We start from the raw sequence: 20,000 nt of genomic DNA, 5'->3' as shown, positions 1-20,000 counted from the left end.
AAAGCCAGGCAGCACTATGGCATTAACATGCAGAAAGAGCCAGGCAGCAATATGGCTTTAGCATGGTAGCAGGGCAGCGCTATGGCTTTAACATGAGTGCAGGGCACAACAGGGATTGAGTCTTGTCTGTCCGCACCTTGCATCTGTGCACAAATAAAAATGAAAGAGTGGACCAGGTGAAAATGGGGAAATAACACACAAGCCCCGAGTCTCGGAAAGACCAGGCTTATATAGATCAGAAACACCTGTTTGTGATTGCCCGCTCTGCGTGCAATCCGAGATTCCGATCTACAGGAGGGAGACATGAATGTGACAGGAGCGCCCTCTCATGGCCCCAGTAGGTAATGCCCAATTAAGGCAGGTGAACAGTGACACTTAATTCAGTACTTTGTCGAAGCCCGTTCAGCAGCAATTAGCACTTTGAGTCTTCTTAGGTAAGTCTCTACAAGCTTTGCACACCTGGATTTGGGCAGTTTATACCATTCTCCCTTGCAGACCCTCTCAAGTTCCATCAGATTTGATGGGAAACATCAGTGAACTTCCATCTTCAGGTCTCTCCACAAGTGTTCTATGCGGTTTAAGTCTCAGATTTAGCTCAAGGACAGTCAGAGACTTGTCCCGAAACCACTCCAGCATTGTCTTGCTGTATGCTTCAGGTCATTGTCTTGGAGCAGGTTTCCTTCAAGAACCTCTGTCTCTAGCCACTCTACCTTCCATCTGGCCACTCTACCTTCCATCTGGCCACTCTACCTTCTGTCTGGCTACTCTACCTTCCGTCTGGCCACTCTACCTTCCGTCTGGCCACTCTACCTTCCGTCTGGCCACTCTACCTTCCGTCTGGCCACTCTACCTTCCGTCTGGCCACTCTACCTACTGTCCGGCTACTCTACCTTCTGTCCGGCTACTCTACCTTCTGTCTGGCCACTCTACCTTCCATCTGGCCACTCTACCTTCTGTCTGGCCACTCTACCTTCCGTCTGGCCACTCTACCTTCCGTCTGGCCACTCTACCTTCTGTCTGGCCACTCTACCTTCCGTCTGGCCACTCTACCTTCCGTCTGGCCACTCTACCTTCCGTCTGGCCACTCTACCTTCCGTCTGGCCACTCTACCTTCTGTCTGGCTACTCTAATGGCTGATTGATGGAGTCCTGCTGAGATGGTCATCCACCTTGATGATTCTCCCCTCTCTGCAGAGGACTTCTGAAGCTCTGTTCGGGTGACCATTGGGTTCTTGGCTGGTTGCTCAGTTTGGTCGGACGGCGAACTCTAGGAAGAGCCCTGGTCCACAATTATTGAGGTCACTGTGCCAAGCTAAACTAAGCTAATATTTTCTACTAGACAGAAAACAATAAGATCTTAAGACTTATTATAAGACTTAAATGCTTGTTAAGACAGTGACGTTTTGTAGTGTATGCACAGATGCAGATCATTCATGCGCATTGTGAGTGCACACAGGTAACCATGGTAAAAGGGGCAGCCTTACTTGGGGACCCCGGGGGGCAGGCAGGGGGGCACTCTGGCAGGCCGGGACGGGACCAGGGGGGGGTCAGGGGTCACGGAGCTCCCAGGGGGGCGGGACGGGATGGGCGGAGCTCCAAACGCCGGGCTGGGGTTCAGGGGGACGGGGGCGGGGGCCGGGCCAGGGCCTCTCACTACTGGGGGCCGCCCAGGGGGCGGAGCCACAGCTGCAGCTCTGGACTGAGCAGGAGGACTAGAAAGAGAGAGAGAGAGAGAGAGAGAGAGAGAGAGAGAGGAGAGAGAGAGAGGGGGAGAGAGAGAGAGAGAGGGGGGGGGAGAGAGAGAGAGAGGGGGGGAGAGAGAGGGGAGAGAGGGGGGGAGAGAGAGAGAGAGGGGAGAGAGAGAGAGAGGGGGGGAGAGAGAGAGAGGGGGAGGAGAGAGAGAGAGAGAGAGAGAGAGAGGGGGGGGGGGGGAGAGAGAGAGAGAGAGAGAGGGGAAGAGAGAGAGAGAGAAAGGGGGAGAAAGAGGGAGAGAGGGGGAGAGAGAAGGAGGGGGGAGAGAGAGAAAGAGAAAGAGAGAGAGTTTGAGTTAAGCCACCTTTATTGTGACACTAACAAATTGAAGCTAAACATCACAGGCTATTAAAAGCCAACAGAAAACTAAAAAAGGAAAATTACAAAACACACAAAACGCAAAACATAACTGCAACGGAGACTAAGAAAACAGAAAAATGGGAGGAAAAAAGGTTCATAGAGCAAGACACAACTCTCCATTTCCATCAAATGGCAGGCATTTATATAGCGCCTTTATCCAAAGCGCTGTACAATTGATGCTTCTCCATTCACCCATTCATACACACACTGACGGCGATTGGCTGCCATGCAGGCCCCCGACCAGCTCCGTCAGGAGCATTTGGGGGTTAGGTGTCTTGCTCAGGGACACTTTGACACAGGCCGGGCGGGGGATCGAACCGGCAACCCTCCGACTGCCAGACGACTGCTCTTACTGCCTGAGCCATGTCACAGGACACATGTCATTTCGTCACCCTTTTATAGGACAATCCCAAACCCTCAAATTTTCCTGAACCCTTCTAGGTTTCCTACGAGCCTGTAGTATGCATGCTCTACTCTCAGCCTGCAAGCATCCCCCTGAACATTTCCACAGGGTCTACTGACCCCATCCCTCTATTTTGATTCTTGCGGGTTTTCCATATTGCTAGATTAGGGAGGAAACCCACGCAGACACGGGGAGAACATGCAAACTCCGCACAGAGAGGCCCCAGCCGACGGGGATTCGAACCCAGGATCTCCTTGCTGCGAGGCGGCAGTGCTACCCACTGCACCATCCGTGCCGCCAATAACAGTAATGATAGTAATTATTAAATAATAGTAATAATAGTAATGATAGTCCAAAGCTGGACAGAGCAAGCACATGATCTCTGTGAAGTCTCTTGGCGGACAGTAGACATGTGAGCCATTGGAGCTGTGGAGGTGGGCTGTGAGGTTGTGAAGAGGAGGATGAAGAGGAAGATGAGGATGCTGTTGGGCCATGAGGACCGACAGGCTCCCCTCAGAATTAAGAGTGTGTGAGGTCCCCAGGAGCTCAGTGTACTCTCCTCCCCCTCTCCTCCTCTCTCTCTCGCTCCCCCTCTCTCCTCCTCCTCTCTCTCTCCTCCCCCTCTCCTCATCTCTCTCCTCCTCCTCCTCTCTCTCTGTCCCTCTCTCCTCCTCCCCTCTCCTCCTCTCTCTCTCCTCCTCTCTCTCTCCCTCTCTCCTCCTCCTCTTTCCCTTGCTCCTTCTCTCTCTCTCTCTCTCTCTCTCTCTCTCACCTGGGGTCTTTCGGTATCCAATCGTTGTCCACAGGAGGGGGCACAGGGGTGGAGACAGTGGAGGTGCTGATGTCGCCGATGAGGAGCAGCGCCTCCTTCAGGGCGTGGTACATGCGCAGCACCTCGTCCCGCCTCTGGGCCTGCTCCACAGACTCCTCCATCAGAGAGCTCTGATCCCCCGAAGAGTACAGGTATGCCAGCAACTCCGAGTGGATAAAGTCCTTAGCCTGGTGAGAGAGAGGACAGGAGAGGTAGATAGAGAGAGGGGGGGGAGAAAGGGGAGAGAGAGGGAGAAAGAGAGATGGGGAAAAGACAAAAATCCAGAATTCCACCTCGAACCCTCGTCAACTGTTCTCCAGTTTCTTCTCTCTCCTCAGCACACCTCCCCCACCATCTCAGTCCTCCCTCACTGCTGATGACTTTGCAGTATTTTTTGACGAGAAGGTCGCAGATATCCACAGCACCTTTGCGACCACCTCTGTGCCTGCCTCCCTTTCTGTGCCTGCCCCCTGTTTCTCCTCTTTCTCTCCCCTTACAGATGCTGATGTGTCTCACCTCCTGCTCTCCCACCAGCCTACTACTACTCCCACCACCCTACCCTACTACCCCATCCCCTCAAACCTCTTTCAGGCAATCACGCCTGACATCCTCCCGTTTGTCACCTCCCTTGTTAACTCCTCTCTGTCCTCTGGCTGCTTTCTCTCATTATTCAAGAGGGCCTACATCACCCCACTCCTAAAGAAACCCACTCTAGACCCCTCCTGTATTCAAAACTACCGTCCGGTATCTCTCCTTTTCTATCCAAATCCTCTGAACGAGCTGCCTCCAACCAACTCTCTTCCTTCCTCTCACAGAATAACCTGCTGGACCCCCACTAGTCCGGCTTCAGACCTGGCGACTCGACAGAGACCGCACTCCTCTCCGTCAATGAGTCCCTTCAGGCTGCATGAGCAACCTCCCTCTCCTCTGTCCTGATCCTTCTTGACCTCTCTGCGGCGTTCGACACGGTCAACCACTCCATCCTCTTAGCCTCCCTGGCATCTACAGGGATCTGTGGCACAGCCTTAGAGTGGATCCAATCTTATCTCTCTGGCCAGTCCTCCCAGGTGTCCTGGGCTGGAGGAGTGTCAACCCCTCGCCCCCTTGTTACAGGAGTCCCCCAGGGCTCAGTCCTCAGACCCCTCCTCTTCTCCATTTACACGAGATCCCTTGGCCCTGTTACCTCTGCTCATGGCATCTCATATCATTGTTATGCCGATGACACCCAACTCTTTCTCTCCTTCCCCCCATCAGACACACAGGTCTCTACCCGTATCTCCACCTGCCTGCGAGACATCCAGAGCTGGATGGGCAACCACCATCTAAAGCTCAACCCAAGTAAGACGGAGGTAATCTTCATCTCTGCTCTAACCTCTCCCTTCTCCGATTTTTCCATCTCTAGTGCAAGAAACCTTGGAGTGGTGATGGACAACACGCTGTCCTTCTCCGAGAGCATTGCTACGGTGACCTGGGCATGCAGGTTCTTCCTGTACAACATCCGAAGAATCCAACACTTTCTCACAACCTACTCCACTCAGCTCCTTGTCCAAGCAATAGTCCTGTCCCGCCTGACTATCGCAATTCTCTGCTGGCTGGCCTTCCAGCATCTGCCATCAGACCCTTACAACTGATCCAGAATGTTGCAGCCCGTCTGGTATTCAATGTTCCCAGACATTCACATGTCACCCCCCTGCTCCGCAACCTCCACTGGCTACCTGTTATGGCTCACATCAAATGTAAAACTTGCATACCAGGCAGTTAAGGGATCAGCCCCTGTACAGTGCAAGTATTCACAGGGCTTCACTTTTTCCACATTTTGTTATGTTACAGCCTTATTCCAAAATTGATCAAATTCATTTTTTTCCTCCAAATTCTACACACAATACCCCATAATGACAACGTGAAAAAAGTTTTTTTGAAATTTATTAAAAATAAAAAACTATGAAATCACATGTACATAAGTATTCACAGCCTTTGCCATGAAGCTCAAAATTGAGCTCAGGTGCATCCTGTTTCCATTGATCAACCTTGAGATGTTTCTACAGCTTAATTGAGGTCCACCTGTGGTAAATTCAGTTGATTGGACATGATTTGGAAAGGCACACACCTGTCTATATAAGGTCCCACAGTTGACAGTGCATGTCGGAGCACAAACCAAGCATGAAGTCAAAGGAATTGTCTGTAGACCTCCGAGACAGGATTGTCTCGAGGCACAAATCTGGGGAAGGGTACAGAAAAATTTCTGCTGCTTTGAAGCTCCCAATGAGCACAGTGGCCTCCATCATCCGTAAATGGAAGAAATTCGGAACCACCAGGATTCCTAGAGCTGGCCGCCCGTCTAAACTGAGCAATCAGGGGAGAAGGGCCTTAGTCAGGGAGGTGACCAAGAACCCGATGGTCACTCTGTCAGAGCTCCAGCATTCCTCTGTGGAGAGAAGAGAACCTTCCAGAAGGACAACCATCTCTGCAGCAATCCAGCTATCAGGCCTGTATGCTAGAGTGGCCAGACGGAAGCCACTCCTTAGTAAAAGGCACATGGCAGCCCGCCTGGAGTTTGCGAAAAGGCACCTGAAGGACTCTCAGACCATGAGAAACAAAAATCTCTGGTCTGATGAGACAAAGATTGAACTCTTTGGTGTGAATGCCAGGCGTCATGTTTGGAGGAAACCAGGCACCGCTCATCACCTGGCCAATACCATCCCTACAGTGAAGCATGGTGGTGGCAGCACCATGCTGTGGGGATGTTTTTCAGCGGCAGGAACTGGGAGACTAGTCAGGATTGAGAGAAAGATGAATGCAGCAATGTACAGAGACATCCTGGATGAAAACCTGCTCCAGAGCGCTCTTGACCTCAGACTGGGGCAACGGTTCATCTTTCAGCAGGACAACGACCCTAAGCACACAGCCAAGATATCAAAGGAGTGGCTTCAGGACAACTCTGTGAATGTCCTTGAGTGGCCCAGCCAGAGCCCAGACTTGAATCCGATTGAACATCTCTGGAGAGATCTGAAAATAGCTGTGCACCGACGCTCCCCATCCAACCTGATGGAGCTTGAGAGGTGCTGCAAAGATGTGCCAAGCTTGTGGCATCATATTCAAAAAGACTTGAGGCTGTAATTGCTGCAAGTATTGAGCAAAGGCTGTGAATACTTATGTACATGTGATTTCTTAGTTTTTTATTTTTAATAAATTTGCAAAAAAAAAAAAAAAAACTTGGGTGTAGAATTTTGAGGAAAAAAATGAATTTATTCCATTTTGGAATAAGGCTGTAACATAACAAAATGTGGGAAAAGTGAAGCGCTGTGAATACTTTCCAGATGCACTGTATTTATTCAATCACTTATCAAGATCTATACACCAGCACGACCCCTCCGTTCTGCCACTTCGTGCCATCTGGCACCTCCCCCTCGCTACACCTGCACTTCTCGCTCACGACTGCTGTCTGTCCTGGCCCCACGGTGGTGGAATGACCTCCCGGTGGATGTCAGAATGGCAGAGTCTCTGACCTCTTTCAAGTGCAGACTCATCTCTTCAGGCTACACCTTTCTCTCCCTAACTCACCACCATGATTAGCCTTATATATGCCACGGACTTATAAAGTTGTATTGTTTTTTTGTTTTTTTGTATTAGCTATTGTATTGTTGTGCTCGGGGTATTCTAGCTGCCAACTGTGGTATGCTAGTTTGGAAGTTGATTGTATTCTTCAATGGTTCTGGTTATCTGTACGTTTACACTAGGACTCAGAACTGTACTGTCCTCTCAGATCCTCTTTGCACTTGTACTTGTGTTTGATCTGCACTTCATTGTACGTCGCTCTGGATAAGAGTGTCTGCTAAATGCCTTGTAATGTAAAAGAGAGAGATGGGGAGATAGAGAGGGAGAGAGAGAGGGAGTGAGAGGGGGAGAGAGATGGGAGAGAATGAGAAAGAGGGGTGAGAGAGAGACGGGGAGAGGGAGAGAGGGGGCAGAGATGGAGAGTGGGGGAAAGAGATAAAAATGGAAGGATGATGGAATGCAGGGTAAAGTGTTGTTCAGAAAAGGAAAATGAAAAAGAAAAGGTGTGAAGAGGAGGAGGATGAGAGAGTGAATAGGCATGAAAAGGAAGCAGTACCTCACTGCATGCTGGGTAATGAGAGCAGCAGACTCACGCTGTTGATCATCAGGTGCATGATGGTCTTGGGCATCAGGTCTCGGATGGACTTGTTAACGATGCCGATGTAGGAGTCCACCAGGTTCCTGATGGTCTCCACCTGCCGCTCCAGCTGGGGGTCCATGGAGAAGGTATCGGCCGGAACAACCTCCTCACTCTCCACCTACACACCAATCAACACAGCCAGCATCTACACACTATTCCACCACCAATAAACACAACCAGCATCAACACACTATTCACCACCAATCAACACAACCAGCATCAACATACTATTCACCACCAATCAACACAACCAGCATCAACATACTATTCACCACCAATCAACACAACCAGCATCAACACACTATTCACCACCAATCAACACAACCAGCATCTACACACAACTCAACCATTAAACAACACAGGCAGCATCTACACACAACACCACCACTATTCAAAACAACCAGGCTCTACACACTATTCCACCACCATTCAACACAGCCAGCATCTACAGAATCTACACATTCACTGTCCCTGTTTTTGGGGTGCAGATTTCGTCAAACACGAGCACACACACCAGTATTTGGGTTACCTGAGTCACAGATATTTGGGGTTACCTGGTCCTTCTCAGGGTACACTCCTGCCCGGAGGAATGAAGCTTTCCAGCTGTCCACATCTTCCTGGGTGTCACACGCAAGCTCCACCTGCCGCAGGTCCTTATACACGTTCCTACACACACACACACACACACACACACACACACACACACACAACATACACCCACACACACACATACACACACACAGTACAGATACACAGACACACACAGCACAGATACACAGACACATACACACGGCACAGATACACACACACACACACACACAGCACAGATACACACACACATACATATTATTGTGTACTCTACCTTCTGCAGATCCTTGTATACACGTGTTACTGACACACTTACACATACCTCTGCTCTGTGTTGAAGATGGCGAAGGTGTGTTTAGTGGACATGAAGCCTCTCTCCAAATCTCTCAGCTTCAGGTTATCCAGCGGCAACATGTACTTCTTCTCCTTCTCCTGAAAACACACAATCATTCACGCAATCACAGTTTTGTACATAATCTCTCCTCTTCCTGCAAACACACAATCATTCACACAATCACAGTGTTGTACACAATCTCTCTTCTCTTCCTGCAAACACACAATCATTCACACAATCACAGTGTTGTCCACGATCTCTCTCCTCTTCCTGCAAACACACATTCACACAATCACAGTTTTGTTCACAATCTCGGTTCTCCTCAGCACAAACACACAATCATTCACACAATCACAGTGTTGTTCACTGAGGAAAGCCATGCTAAAAAAAGCGTGTCTTGAGATTTCTTTTAAAAATGTCCACAGATTCAAAGACCTGAAACTCCTCTGGCAGGCTGTTCCAAGCTCTTGGGCCATAATAGCTAAAAGCCGCCTCTCCGTGCCTTTTAGTTCTGGACTTTGGAACCGTAAAGAGACCGCTGTCAAAATAAATAATTGGGTGCATTGCCATTTAGAGACTAAGAATAATAAAACGATCTTAAAATCGTCTCTAAAACTAACTGATAACCAGTGCAGGGTCTTTAAAATGTGTGCTCTCTGGTCTTTGTCAGTATGCGTGCTGTTGCATTCTGTACACGCTGGAACTGACAAATTGTTTTTTTCTGTAGACCAGACAGGGCAGCGTTGCAATAATCAAGCCTGTTGGTAATAAATCCGCATCAGCCTGAGAGGGAAACAGTTGAACTTGCCGATATTGGTAAAAAGATAACCATATACACATTCACAGTGTTATCTCTCTCTCTCTCTCTCTCTCTCGTTACATAGATGTGTGTGGGTGTGTAGGGGTATAGGTGTGTGTGTGTGTGTAGGGGTGTAGGGGTGTGTGTGTGTGTGTTTGTATAGGGGTATAGGTGTGTGTGTGGGTGTGTGAGTAGGGGTGTGGGGGTGTGTATAGGTGTGTGTGTTTGTATAGGGGTATACGTGTGTGTGTGTGGGTTTGAGTAGGGGTGTGGGGGTGTATAGGTGTGTGTGTGGGGGTGTGTGTAGGGGTGTAGGTGTGTGTGTTGGTGTGTGTGTAGGAGTGTAGGGGTGTGTTGGTGTGTGTGTGTTGGTGTGTGTAGGGGTATAGGTGTGTGTGTTGGTGTGTGTGTGGGGGTGTATAGGTGTGTGTGTGTGTGTGTGTGGGTGTGTGTGTAGGGGTGTAGGTGTGTGTGTTGGTGTGTGTGTGGGGGTATAGGTGTGTGTGTGTGGGTGTGTGTAGGGGTGTAGGTGTGTGTGTTGGTGTGTGTAGGGGTGTAGGTGTGTGTGTGTTGGTGTGTGTGTGGGGGTGTGTGTAGGGGTGTAGGTGTGTGTGTTGGTGTGTGTAGGGGTATAGGTGTGTGTGTTGGTGTGTGTGTAGGGGTGTAGGTGTGTGTGTGGGGGTATATAGGTGTGTGTGTGTGGGTGTGTGTAGGGGTGTAGGTGTGTGTGTAGGTGTGTGTGTGGGTGTGTAGGGGTGTAGGTATGTGTGGGTGTGTGTGTAGGGGTGTAGGTGTGTGTGTTGGTGGGTGTGTGTAGGGGTGTAGGGGTGTGTATAGCTCACCTCCTCATCCTTGTACCAGGACAGGGACTCTGCTGTTAGGACAAACCAGTAGTCCTTTGACCCCCCCTTCATGATGCTGATATTGAGGGTAAGCCAGCCCCTCCGGATCACCTGGAGGGGTAGATCAGCAGAGGGCACACACATTAACCCCAACCATAACCATAACCCCTGATCTCTAACCATAGCAAACGCACATAGAACACCAACACAAGAGGGACCAAATGCTTCCTACTTTAAGGCTTCAGTACTCTGAATGGCCAGTGCAAACTTTTATTTCCCAAGAGGCCCTAATATGGGACAATTTACCTAACCCCTGATCTCCTGATCTCTAACCTCTAATCCTAACCCATAAGCATAACACCAAACCCCTGACCATAACCCATAATCATAACACCTAACCATAACCCTTAACCTCTAATCCTAACCCCCAAACATAACCCCTAACCCCTGATCTCTAACCCTAACCCTTAACCTCTAATCCTAACCCATAAGCATAACCCCTAACCCCTGACCATAACCCATAATCATAACACCTAACCATAACCCTTAACCTCTAATCCTAACCCCCAAACATAACCCCTAACCCCTGATCTCTAACCCTAACCCTTAACCTCTAATCCTAACCCATAAACATAACACCTAACCCCTAATCAATGGGGCGACATGGCTCAGGCAGTAAGAGCGGTCGTCTGGCAGTCGGAGGGTTGCCGGTTCGATCCCCTGCCCAGGCTGTGTCAAACTGTCCCTGAGCAAGACACCTAACCCCTAAAAATTGTTGGTACCAGCCAATCGCTGTTGGTGTGTGAGTGTGTGTATGAATGGGTGAATGAGAAGCATCAATTGTACAGCGCTTTGGATAAAGGCGCTATATAAATGGGCTTCAACGGGGAGTTCGTTCCACCACCGTGGAGCCAGAACAGACAGTAGTCGTGAGCGTGAGGTGGAGGTTCGGAGAGGGGGAGGTGCCAAGCGGCCTGTGGAGGCTGAACGAAGAGGTCTGGCAGGGGTGCAGGGTCTGATGATTGTTTGTAGATAAGCTGGGGAAGACCCTTTAACTGCTTGGAAGGCTAGCACCAATGTTTTGAATTTGATGCGAGCCATGACAGGCAGCCAGTGGAGGGAAGTAAGCAGGGGGGTGACGTGTGAGTATTTGGGAAGGTTGAAGACCAGACGAGCTGCTGCATTCTGGATAAGTTGGAGGGGTCTGATGGCGGACCCTGGGAGGCCAGCCAAGAGGGAATTGCAGTAGTCCAGGCGGGATAGAACCATCGCTTGGACCAGGAGCTGGGTCAAGTAGGGGGTGAGAAAGGGGCGGATTCTCCGTATGTTGTATAGGAAGAACCTGCAAGACCGGGTCACCGCCGCAATGTTCTCGGAAAGGGACAGTCTGCTGTCCATCACCACGGCGAGGTTTCTTGCACTGGGTGATGGCGTGAGTGTGGTATCCCCGAGGGAAATGGAGAGATCCAGATGAGGAGAGGTATTAGCAGGGATGAGTATCATTCCAGTCCTGCCTGGGTTGAGCTTTAGATGGTGGTTGTCCATCCAGCTCTGGATGTCCCTCAGGCAAGCAGAGATACGGGCTGAAACCTGCGTATCAGACGGCGGGAACGAGACGAAGAGTTGGGTATCGTCCGCGTAGCAGTGGTAGGATAGCCCATGTGCATTGCTCACAGGGCCAAGGGAGCGAGTGTAAAGAGAAAAAAGAAGCGGGCCTAGGACTGAGCCCTGGGGAACTCCTGTGGCGAGGGGCCGAGGTGTCGATACCGAACCAGCCCAGGCAACCTGGAAGGAGCGACCAGAGAGGTAGGACTCAATCCAGTCCAGGGCTGTGCCACAGATGCCCGTTGCTGACAGGGCAGACAGGAGGATGGAGTGATCCACAGTGTCGAAGGCAGCAGAGAGATCTAGAAGAATGAGGACAGAGGAGAGGGAGGCTGCTCGTGCGGCATGGAGTGACTCACTGACGGAGAGGAGCGCAGTCTCTGTTGAGTGGCCTGATCTGAAGCCAGACTGATGGGGGTCTTGTTGTTAGAAAAGAAAGAAGAAAGTTGAGTAGAAGCGGCTCGTTCTATAGTTTTAGAAAGGAAAGGAAGAAGAGATACCGGGCGGTAGTTCTGGATGATGGAGGGATCCAGAGTAGGCTTTTTTAGGAGGGGAGTGATGTAGGCCCTCTTGGTGGATGCCGGAAAACAGCCGGAAGACAGGGAGGAGTTGACAAGGGAGGTGACAAATGGGAGAATGTCAGGTGTGACAATTTGAAGAGAAGAGGGGATAGGGTCAAGGGCACAGGTTGTAGAGCGGTGGGAGAGCAGGAGTTGAGAAACATCCGAGTCTGTAAGGGGGGAGAAAGTGGAAAATGAAGGGATGGGCCTAGAGGGGGGGAAGGGCACGGTGAGGGGGGCGGTGGTTGTAAAGGATCTGCGGATGACTGTGACCTTCTCATCGAAGATTCAGCAAAGTCATCAGCAGCAAAGGAGGACTGAGGAGGAGGAGGCGGTGCGTTGAGGAGAGAAGAGAAAATAGAGAAAAGTTTCCGGGGGTTAGAAGCGGAGTTCTGAATTTGTGTTTGATAGTATTTTGCTTTGCGGCAGTGACAGCGGAAGAGAATGCCGCCAGGAGAGACTGGCACATTAATGAGCAGGGTCCAGATGAGCAGGGTACCTGGTTTGGCATGGCCCTCTTCTTGTTCACGTGAGTGCTTCGTTGCTGGGCACTGTTGAAAGAAAAGACAAACAACAAACATACAAAGAAAAAACACAAAGTTTAACAGAAAGCACAACTGCCCAAAATAAATTTCCACAACTGACACTGTAGTATAATTCAGTGAGAGAGGAACTGTTTTGTTTTTACTGCCCCAAATGTGTCACAATAGATAAAACTATATATGCACTATATACCCAAACAGTGTTTACCCAAACATTGTATAAAATGGCACCCTTTGGTGAAACCAAGGCTAATCCAAGACCAGACCTCAGTTGTAAGGAGATGATTACAAATCAGTTTATTTTGTATTGCAGTGTATCCCTGAGGTAGTCGTACATACTTGGCAAAGCCAATAAAGTCCTCATGGTTGGTATTGATGTAGGACAGCTCGATGTCAATCAGCAGAAGAACCTGGAGAGAAACAGAGCAGAACAAAATGTGAATAGATATTTTGTTCTGGTCTGGTATCGATCCATTCTGTAGCTGCGTAATCCAGCTCAGGGTCACGGTGGCAAAAGGACAAGCAGAGCAGCCCAGACATCCTTCACCAGAATCTCCAGCTCATCCTGGGGAGCCCAAGGCGAACCCACGCCAGCCGGAAGATATAATCTCTCTCAATGTGGAACACTATACCTGACTCATCTCAATGTGGAACATTATACCTGACCCCTCTCAATGTGGAACACTATACCTGACTCCTCTCAATGTGGAACACTATACCTGACCCTTCTCAATGTGGAACACTATACCTGACCCCTCTCAATGTGGAACACGATACCTGACCCCTCTCAATGTGGAACACTATACCTGACTCCTCTCAATGTGGAACACTATACCTGACTCATCTCAATGTGGAACATTATACCTGACTCCTGTCAATGTGGAAAACTATACCTGACCCCTCTCAATGTGGAACACTATACCTGACCCCTCTCAATGTGGAACACTATACCTGACCCCTCTCAATGTGGAACACTATACCTGACTCCTCTCAATGTGGAACACTATACCTGACCCTTCTCAATGTGGAACACTATACCTGACCCCTCTCAATGTGGAACACGATACCTGACCCCTCTCAATGTGGAACACTATACCTGACTCCTCTCAATGTGGAACACTACACCTGACTCCTCTCAATGTGGAACACGATACCTGACCCCTCTCAATGTGGAACACTATACCTGACTCCTCTCAGTGTGGAACACTATACCTGACCCCTCTCAATGTGGAACACGATACCTGACCCCTCTCAATGTGGAACACGATACCTGACCCCTCTCAGTGTGGAACACGATACCTGACCCCTCTCAATGTGGAACACTATACCTGACCCCTCTCAATGTGGAACACTATACCTGACCCTTCTCAATGCAGAACACTATACCTGACCCCTCTCAGTGTGGAACACGATACCTGACCCCTCTCAATGTGGAACACTATACCTGACCCCTCTCAATGTGGAACACGATACCTGACCCCTCTCAATGTGGAACACTATACCTGACCCCTCTCAATGTGGAACACTATACCTGACTCATCTCAATGTGGAACATTATACCTGACCCTTCTCAATGTGGAACACTATACCTGACCCCTCTCAATGTGGAACACTATACCTGACTCCTCTCAATGTGGAACACTATACCTGACCCCTCTCAATGTGGAACACGATACCTGACCCCTCTCAATGTGGAACACTATACCTGACTCCTCTCAATGTGGAACACTATACCTGACCCCTCTCAATGTGGAACACTATACCTGACCCCTCTCAATGTGGAACACTATACCTGACCCCTCTCAATGTGGAACACGATACCTGACCCCTCTCAATGTGGAAAACTACTCCTCACCTGACCCCTCTCAATGTGGAACACTATACCTGACCCCTCTCAATGTGGAACACGATACCTGACCCCTCTCAATGTGGAACACTATACCTGACTCGTCTCAATGTGGAACACTACTCCTCACCTGACCCCTCTCAATGTGGAACACGATACCTGACCCTTCTCAATGTGGAACACGATACCTGACCCCTCTCAGTGTGGAACACTATACCTGACTCCTCTCAATGTGGAACACGATACCTGACCCCTCTCAATGTGGAACACGATACCTGACCCCTCTCAATGTGGAACACTATACCTAACTCGTCTCAATGTGGAACACTACTCCTCACCTGACCCCTCTCAATGTGGAACACTATACCTGACTCCTCTCAATGTGGAACACGATACCTGACTCCTCTCAATGTGGAACACTATACCTGACCCCTCTCAATGTGGAACACTATACCTGACTCCTCTCAATGTGGAACACGATACCTGACTCCTCTCAATGTGGAACACTATACCTGACTCCTCTCAATGTGGAACACTACTCATAGTTTGTGACTGGTTTGTTAGATGTAAATTGAGAGCTTTGCATTTTGGCTCAGCTGTTTCTTACTGTGGCCATTGCCCCAACTCTGTAGTGGGGTGAGGAGCCAGACCTATGTGATCCAAATTGACTCCGACTGAATGGTAAATATAAAAGGCCCAGTTTACCCTGCCTGGAACAGGGATACCAGGACTCATCTCAGGAGCCAGGCCTGGTAGTGTAGTCTGCAGGCGAGGCAGCCCACATCCCTCAGCTGGGCTCAGCCCGATAGCAGGAGGATCACTGTGTGGGCCCGCCCCTCACAAGGTTCTGGGGAGGGGTCGGGTCCAATGCCCGTCGGGTGAAGGGCGGGATAATTAACTCAAATACTGCTCCCCCAAACCCCCTCACCTGGTCCTTGGTCTTGCCCTCTCTCTCCCGGACATAGGTGGTGACGATTCTCTCTGTTTCCTCTCTCAGTTTCGGGTAGGAACCCAGCTGTGAACAACAATCACACACAGCACTGCAGGTCCATACACATCTACACACACATACACACACACAGCGCTGCTGGTGTATACACATCTACACACACACAGCACTGCTGGTATATACACATCTACACACACACACACACACACACACACAGCACTGCACTGCTGGTGTATACACATCTACACACACACACACACACAGCACTCCTGGTATATACACATCTACACACACACACACACACACACACACAGCACTGCACTGCTGGTGTATACACATCTACACACACACACACACACACACAGCACTGCACTGCTGGTGTATACACATCTACACACACACACACACACACACACACACACACAGCACTGCTGGTGTATACACATCTACACACACACAGCACTGCAGGTCCATACACATCTACACACACACACACACACACACAGCACTGCTGGTGTATACACATCTACACACACACACACACACACACACAGCACTGCTGGTGTATACACATCTACACACACACACAGCACTGCTGGTGTATACACATCTACACACACACACACACACACACACACACACACACAGCACTGCTGGTGTATACACATCTACACACACACACACACACACACACACACAGCACTGCTGGTGTATACACATTTACACACACACACACACACACAGCACTGCTGGTGTATACACATCTACACACACACACACACACACACACACACACACACACAGCACTGCTGGTGTATACACATTTACACACACACACACACACACACACACAGCACTGCTGGTGTATACACATCTACACACACACACACACACACACACACACACACACACACAGCACTGCTGGTGTATACACATCTACACACACACAGCACTGCAGGCCCATACACATAAAATGTATACATTCACTTTGCACACACGCAATGCCCAATCACTATATACAGATCTGCAAACGCAGGCACTAGTTAATAGGTGAGTGGTAAGTACAGGTTAAAGTTGACATGCAATGCCTGGTTCATCATCAGTTTGCTGTGACTAGTTTTAAATGAGACTATATCTAACCCTAACCTTAGACCACATAAGCTCTAGTCTGACAGGGTTTGAACAAACTTCTGAATCAAACCCTAACCCTAACCCTATCATTTAGTAAAAGCCAATAAACCGTCACTCCAACCTGACGATGAAACCCAGCTGGCTCTTACTGCGTTAGAGTGGTGCTATCAGGGTAAAGAGAGGTCAGCCAGGATGGAAGGGAACAGCACTTCTGCAAAGATGAGGGAGGGAGAGACCACTATCCTGAAGATCATGACAACAGTCACTATGGCAACTGCCTTTGTGCCTTTACCAAAACACACTGCCAAGACAACCAAAGCATTAATCAATGGGGGAAAGCAGTGAAGGCCTGCAAGATACCATACATTTGTAGATGTCAATGTCGACTTGTAATTATATAGCAAAATAACAACTGTCAGCCTTCTCTTACCTCGGCGCACTGCACCTGCACTGCTGAGAACAAGTGATTTGCTGAACAGAGAACGCAGCTGCTACACAGAATCATACAGAAGGGGTTGAGTTAGGGCTGTATGGGATTGGGTGGGGTAATGGAGGTTAGATAAGGAGGTGGCTCAGCTATAGGAGTGGGTGGAGGTTAGATAAGGAGGTGGCTCAGCTATAGGAGGAGTGGGAGGAGGTTAGATAAGGAGATGGCTCAGCTATAGGACGAGTGGGAGGAGGTTAGATAAGGAGGTGGCTCAGCTATAGGAGGGGGTTAGATAAGGAGGTGGCTCAGCTATAGGAGGAGGTTAGATAAGGAGGTGGTTCAGCTATAGGAGGAGTGGAAGGAGGTTATATAAGGAGGTGGCTCAGCTATAGGAGGAGTAGGAGGAGGTTAGATAAGGAGGTGGCACAGCTGTAGGAAGAGGTTAGATAAGGAGGTGGCTCAGCTATAGGAGGAGGTTAGATAAGGAGGTGATTCAGCTATAGGAGGAGTGGGAGGAGGTTAGATAAGGAGGTGGCTCAGCTATAGGAGGAGTGGGAGGAGGTTAGATAAGGAGGTGGCACAGCTGTAGGAGGAGGTTAGATAAGGAGGTGGTTCAGCTATAGGAGAAGGTTAGATAAGGAGGTGGCTCAACTATAGGAGTGGGAGCAGGTTAGATAAGGAGGCAGCACAGCTGTAGGAGGAGTGGGAGGAGGTTAGGTAAGGAGGCCTTCACTTGTGCTGCCTCTCCAAGGTTTATTCTCTCTCCTTTTTCCACCACTTTCCACCAGGACAGCGACTCCCTGCCTTCATACCCAATAGAGAACACCATGAAAGACCAGGAAGACGATATATGTTGAGCTTGGGGGGGGGGGGGGGGGGGGAGTCACTGTGGGCATGGACAGGGTCTATGTTCTGTTTTTTTTGTTTGGGGGGGGGCATCACTGTGGGTGGGGAGAGGGTGTATGATTAGTGGGGGGGATCACTGTGGGAGGGGAGAGGGTATATGATTAGTGGGGAGGATCACTGTGGGTGGGGAGAGGGCATATGATCAGTTTTGGGGGGGATCACTGTGGGTGGGGACAGGGTATATGATTAGTGGGGAGGATCACTGTGGGCGGGGAGAGGGTATATGATTAGTGGGGAGGATCACTGTGGGAGGGGAGAGGGTATATGATTAGTGGGGAGGATCACTGTGGGTGGGGAGAGGGTATATGATCAGTTTTGGGGGGGATCACTGTGGGTGGGGACAGGGTATATGATTGGGGGGGCTGGTCCTGGTTACCTTCTCAGTGCACTTCCTGATGAGCGTGCTCAGTTCTGACACCACCAGGTCCACACACTTCAGACTGGGCTCTTTGAGTTTTAGAACCTGCTTTTTCACGATGGCCTCGAAGGCCAGGTCCGGCGTGAACAGACCGGTTCTGGAGCAGGCCAGGTCATTAGGCATAAGAGATTTAGAGGGAAAATTCAGCAAAGCCAAAAGAAAATCAGATAGAGAGAGATACAGAGAGGGAGAGGGAAAATAAAGAAATATGGAGAGATTTTCATAAAGAAAGGAAAATGAGAGGAAGAATTTATTTTGTTTAGTCTGTTAGTTTTCACTGGAAAAGATACATCTGAAAAGATAAATAAAAGGCTAGGCAGAACTACAGGGGACAAGCAGCAGGTTGCCAATCTCTGTGTGGAGGAATCTCCCCTGCAACCCCCGGGATTAATGCACAATACTGGCAGGGAACTGGACACTGTGCTGTGGATTACACTGTGCTGTGGATTACACTGTGCTGTGGATTACACTGTGCTGTGTAATACACTGAACAGAAGGACAGAGAGAGAAATAAACCTGCAACTTGCCCCCTGTTACACCACAACTCCAAACACGACAACCACACTCAAGCATGTAGCCCCACCCTGGGCGGAGCCTGCAACCCCAACCCAAACTGGGCGGAGCCTGCAGTACCTTGCTGGTGCATTGCCTGACTGTGTTGATGAGCTCCTGAATCACCAGATCGATACATTTGATACTGGGCTCTTTCAGCTTTACCAGCTGCTTTTTCACGATCGCTTCAAAGGCCAGGTCTGGAGTGAACAGCCCCGTTCTGATCACGGACACACAGACAGACAGAGACGTGGAAGCAGTCAGACAGACAGGCAGAGACTATGAGGCTGGGATAGAAAACAGGAGGGCAGAACACACACACACACACATAGGACACACACACACACACACACACACGTACACAGACACAGACACACATACATACAGAGACACAGACACATATACATACATATGTACACAGACACAGACACAGACACACATACATACACAGACACACACACAGATGTACACAGCAGGGTAGAGTAAGTGAAGCATAGTGGCAGCAGAGAAAAGAAACAAGCAAAGAGGTAAAGGGTGGAGTACAGAGCCAGAGCAGAGCGAGTGCACCCTAACCCCTACAACCCCCACTGAGACTGAGTGCACCCTAACCCCTACAACCCCCACTGAGACTAAGTGCACCCTAACCCCTACAACCCCCACTGAGACAAAGTGCACCCTAACCCCTACAACCCCCACTGAGACTGAGTGCACCCTAACCCCTACAACCCCCACTGAGACTGAGTGCACCCTAACCCCCACAACCCCCACTGAGACTAAGTGCACCCTAACCCCTACAACCCCCACTGAGACTGAGTGCACCCTAACCCCTACAACCCCCACTGAGACTGAGTGCACCCTAACCCCTACAACCCCCACTGAGACTAAGTGCACCCTAACCCCTACAACCCCCACTGAGACTGAGTGCACCCTAACCCCTACAACCCCCACTGAGACTGAGTGCACCCTAACCCCTACAACCCC

General features: G+C 49.8%; 1 protein-coding gene across 4 annotated transcripts in view; it reads right to left on the bottom strand.

Annotated features, from left to right (window-relative positions):
• Positions 1-20,000, bottom strand: part of LOC133116378 (dynamin-2-like) — a 54,097-nt gene that overhangs the window by 1,989 nt on the left and 32,108 nt on the right. For 2 of the 4 annotated variants that reach the window (XM_061225860.1, XM_061225877.1), the window contains exons 10-19: positions 19,101-19,239; positions 15,565-15,651; positions 13,130-13,200; positions 12,748-12,799; positions 10,084-10,194; positions 8,431-8,540; positions 8,075-8,186; positions 7,474-7,638; positions 3,287-3,513; positions 1,484-1,711 (exon numbers count right to left, since the gene is read on the bottom strand). In XM_061225860.1, coding sequence (XP_061081844.1) covers positions 1,484-1,711; positions 3,287-3,513; positions 7,474-7,638; positions 8,075-8,186; positions 8,431-8,540; positions 10,084-10,194; positions 12,748-12,799; positions 13,130-13,200; positions 15,565-15,651; positions 19,101-19,239 — 1,302 coding nt within the window. Of the gene's footprint in view, positions 1-1,483; positions 1,712-3,286; positions 3,514-7,473; positions 7,639-8,074; positions 8,187-8,430; positions 8,541-10,083; positions 10,195-12,747; positions 12,800-13,129; positions 13,201-15,564; positions 15,652-18,425; positions 18,565-19,100; positions 19,240-20,000 lie in introns of all 4 variants that reach the window. The other 2 variants (XM_061225868.1, XM_061225886.1) reach the window with 1 other exon arrangement.

Source organism: Conger conger, chromosome 2 (assembly GCF_963514075.1).
Source record: "Conger conger chromosome 2, fConCon1.1, whole genome shotgun sequence".
Taxonomy (NCBI): Eukaryota; Metazoa; Chordata; class Actinopteri; order Anguilliformes; family Congridae; genus Conger; species Conger conger.
Note: the sequence above shows the minus strand (reverse complement) of the source record. Positions and strands in the feature narration are given on the sequence as shown.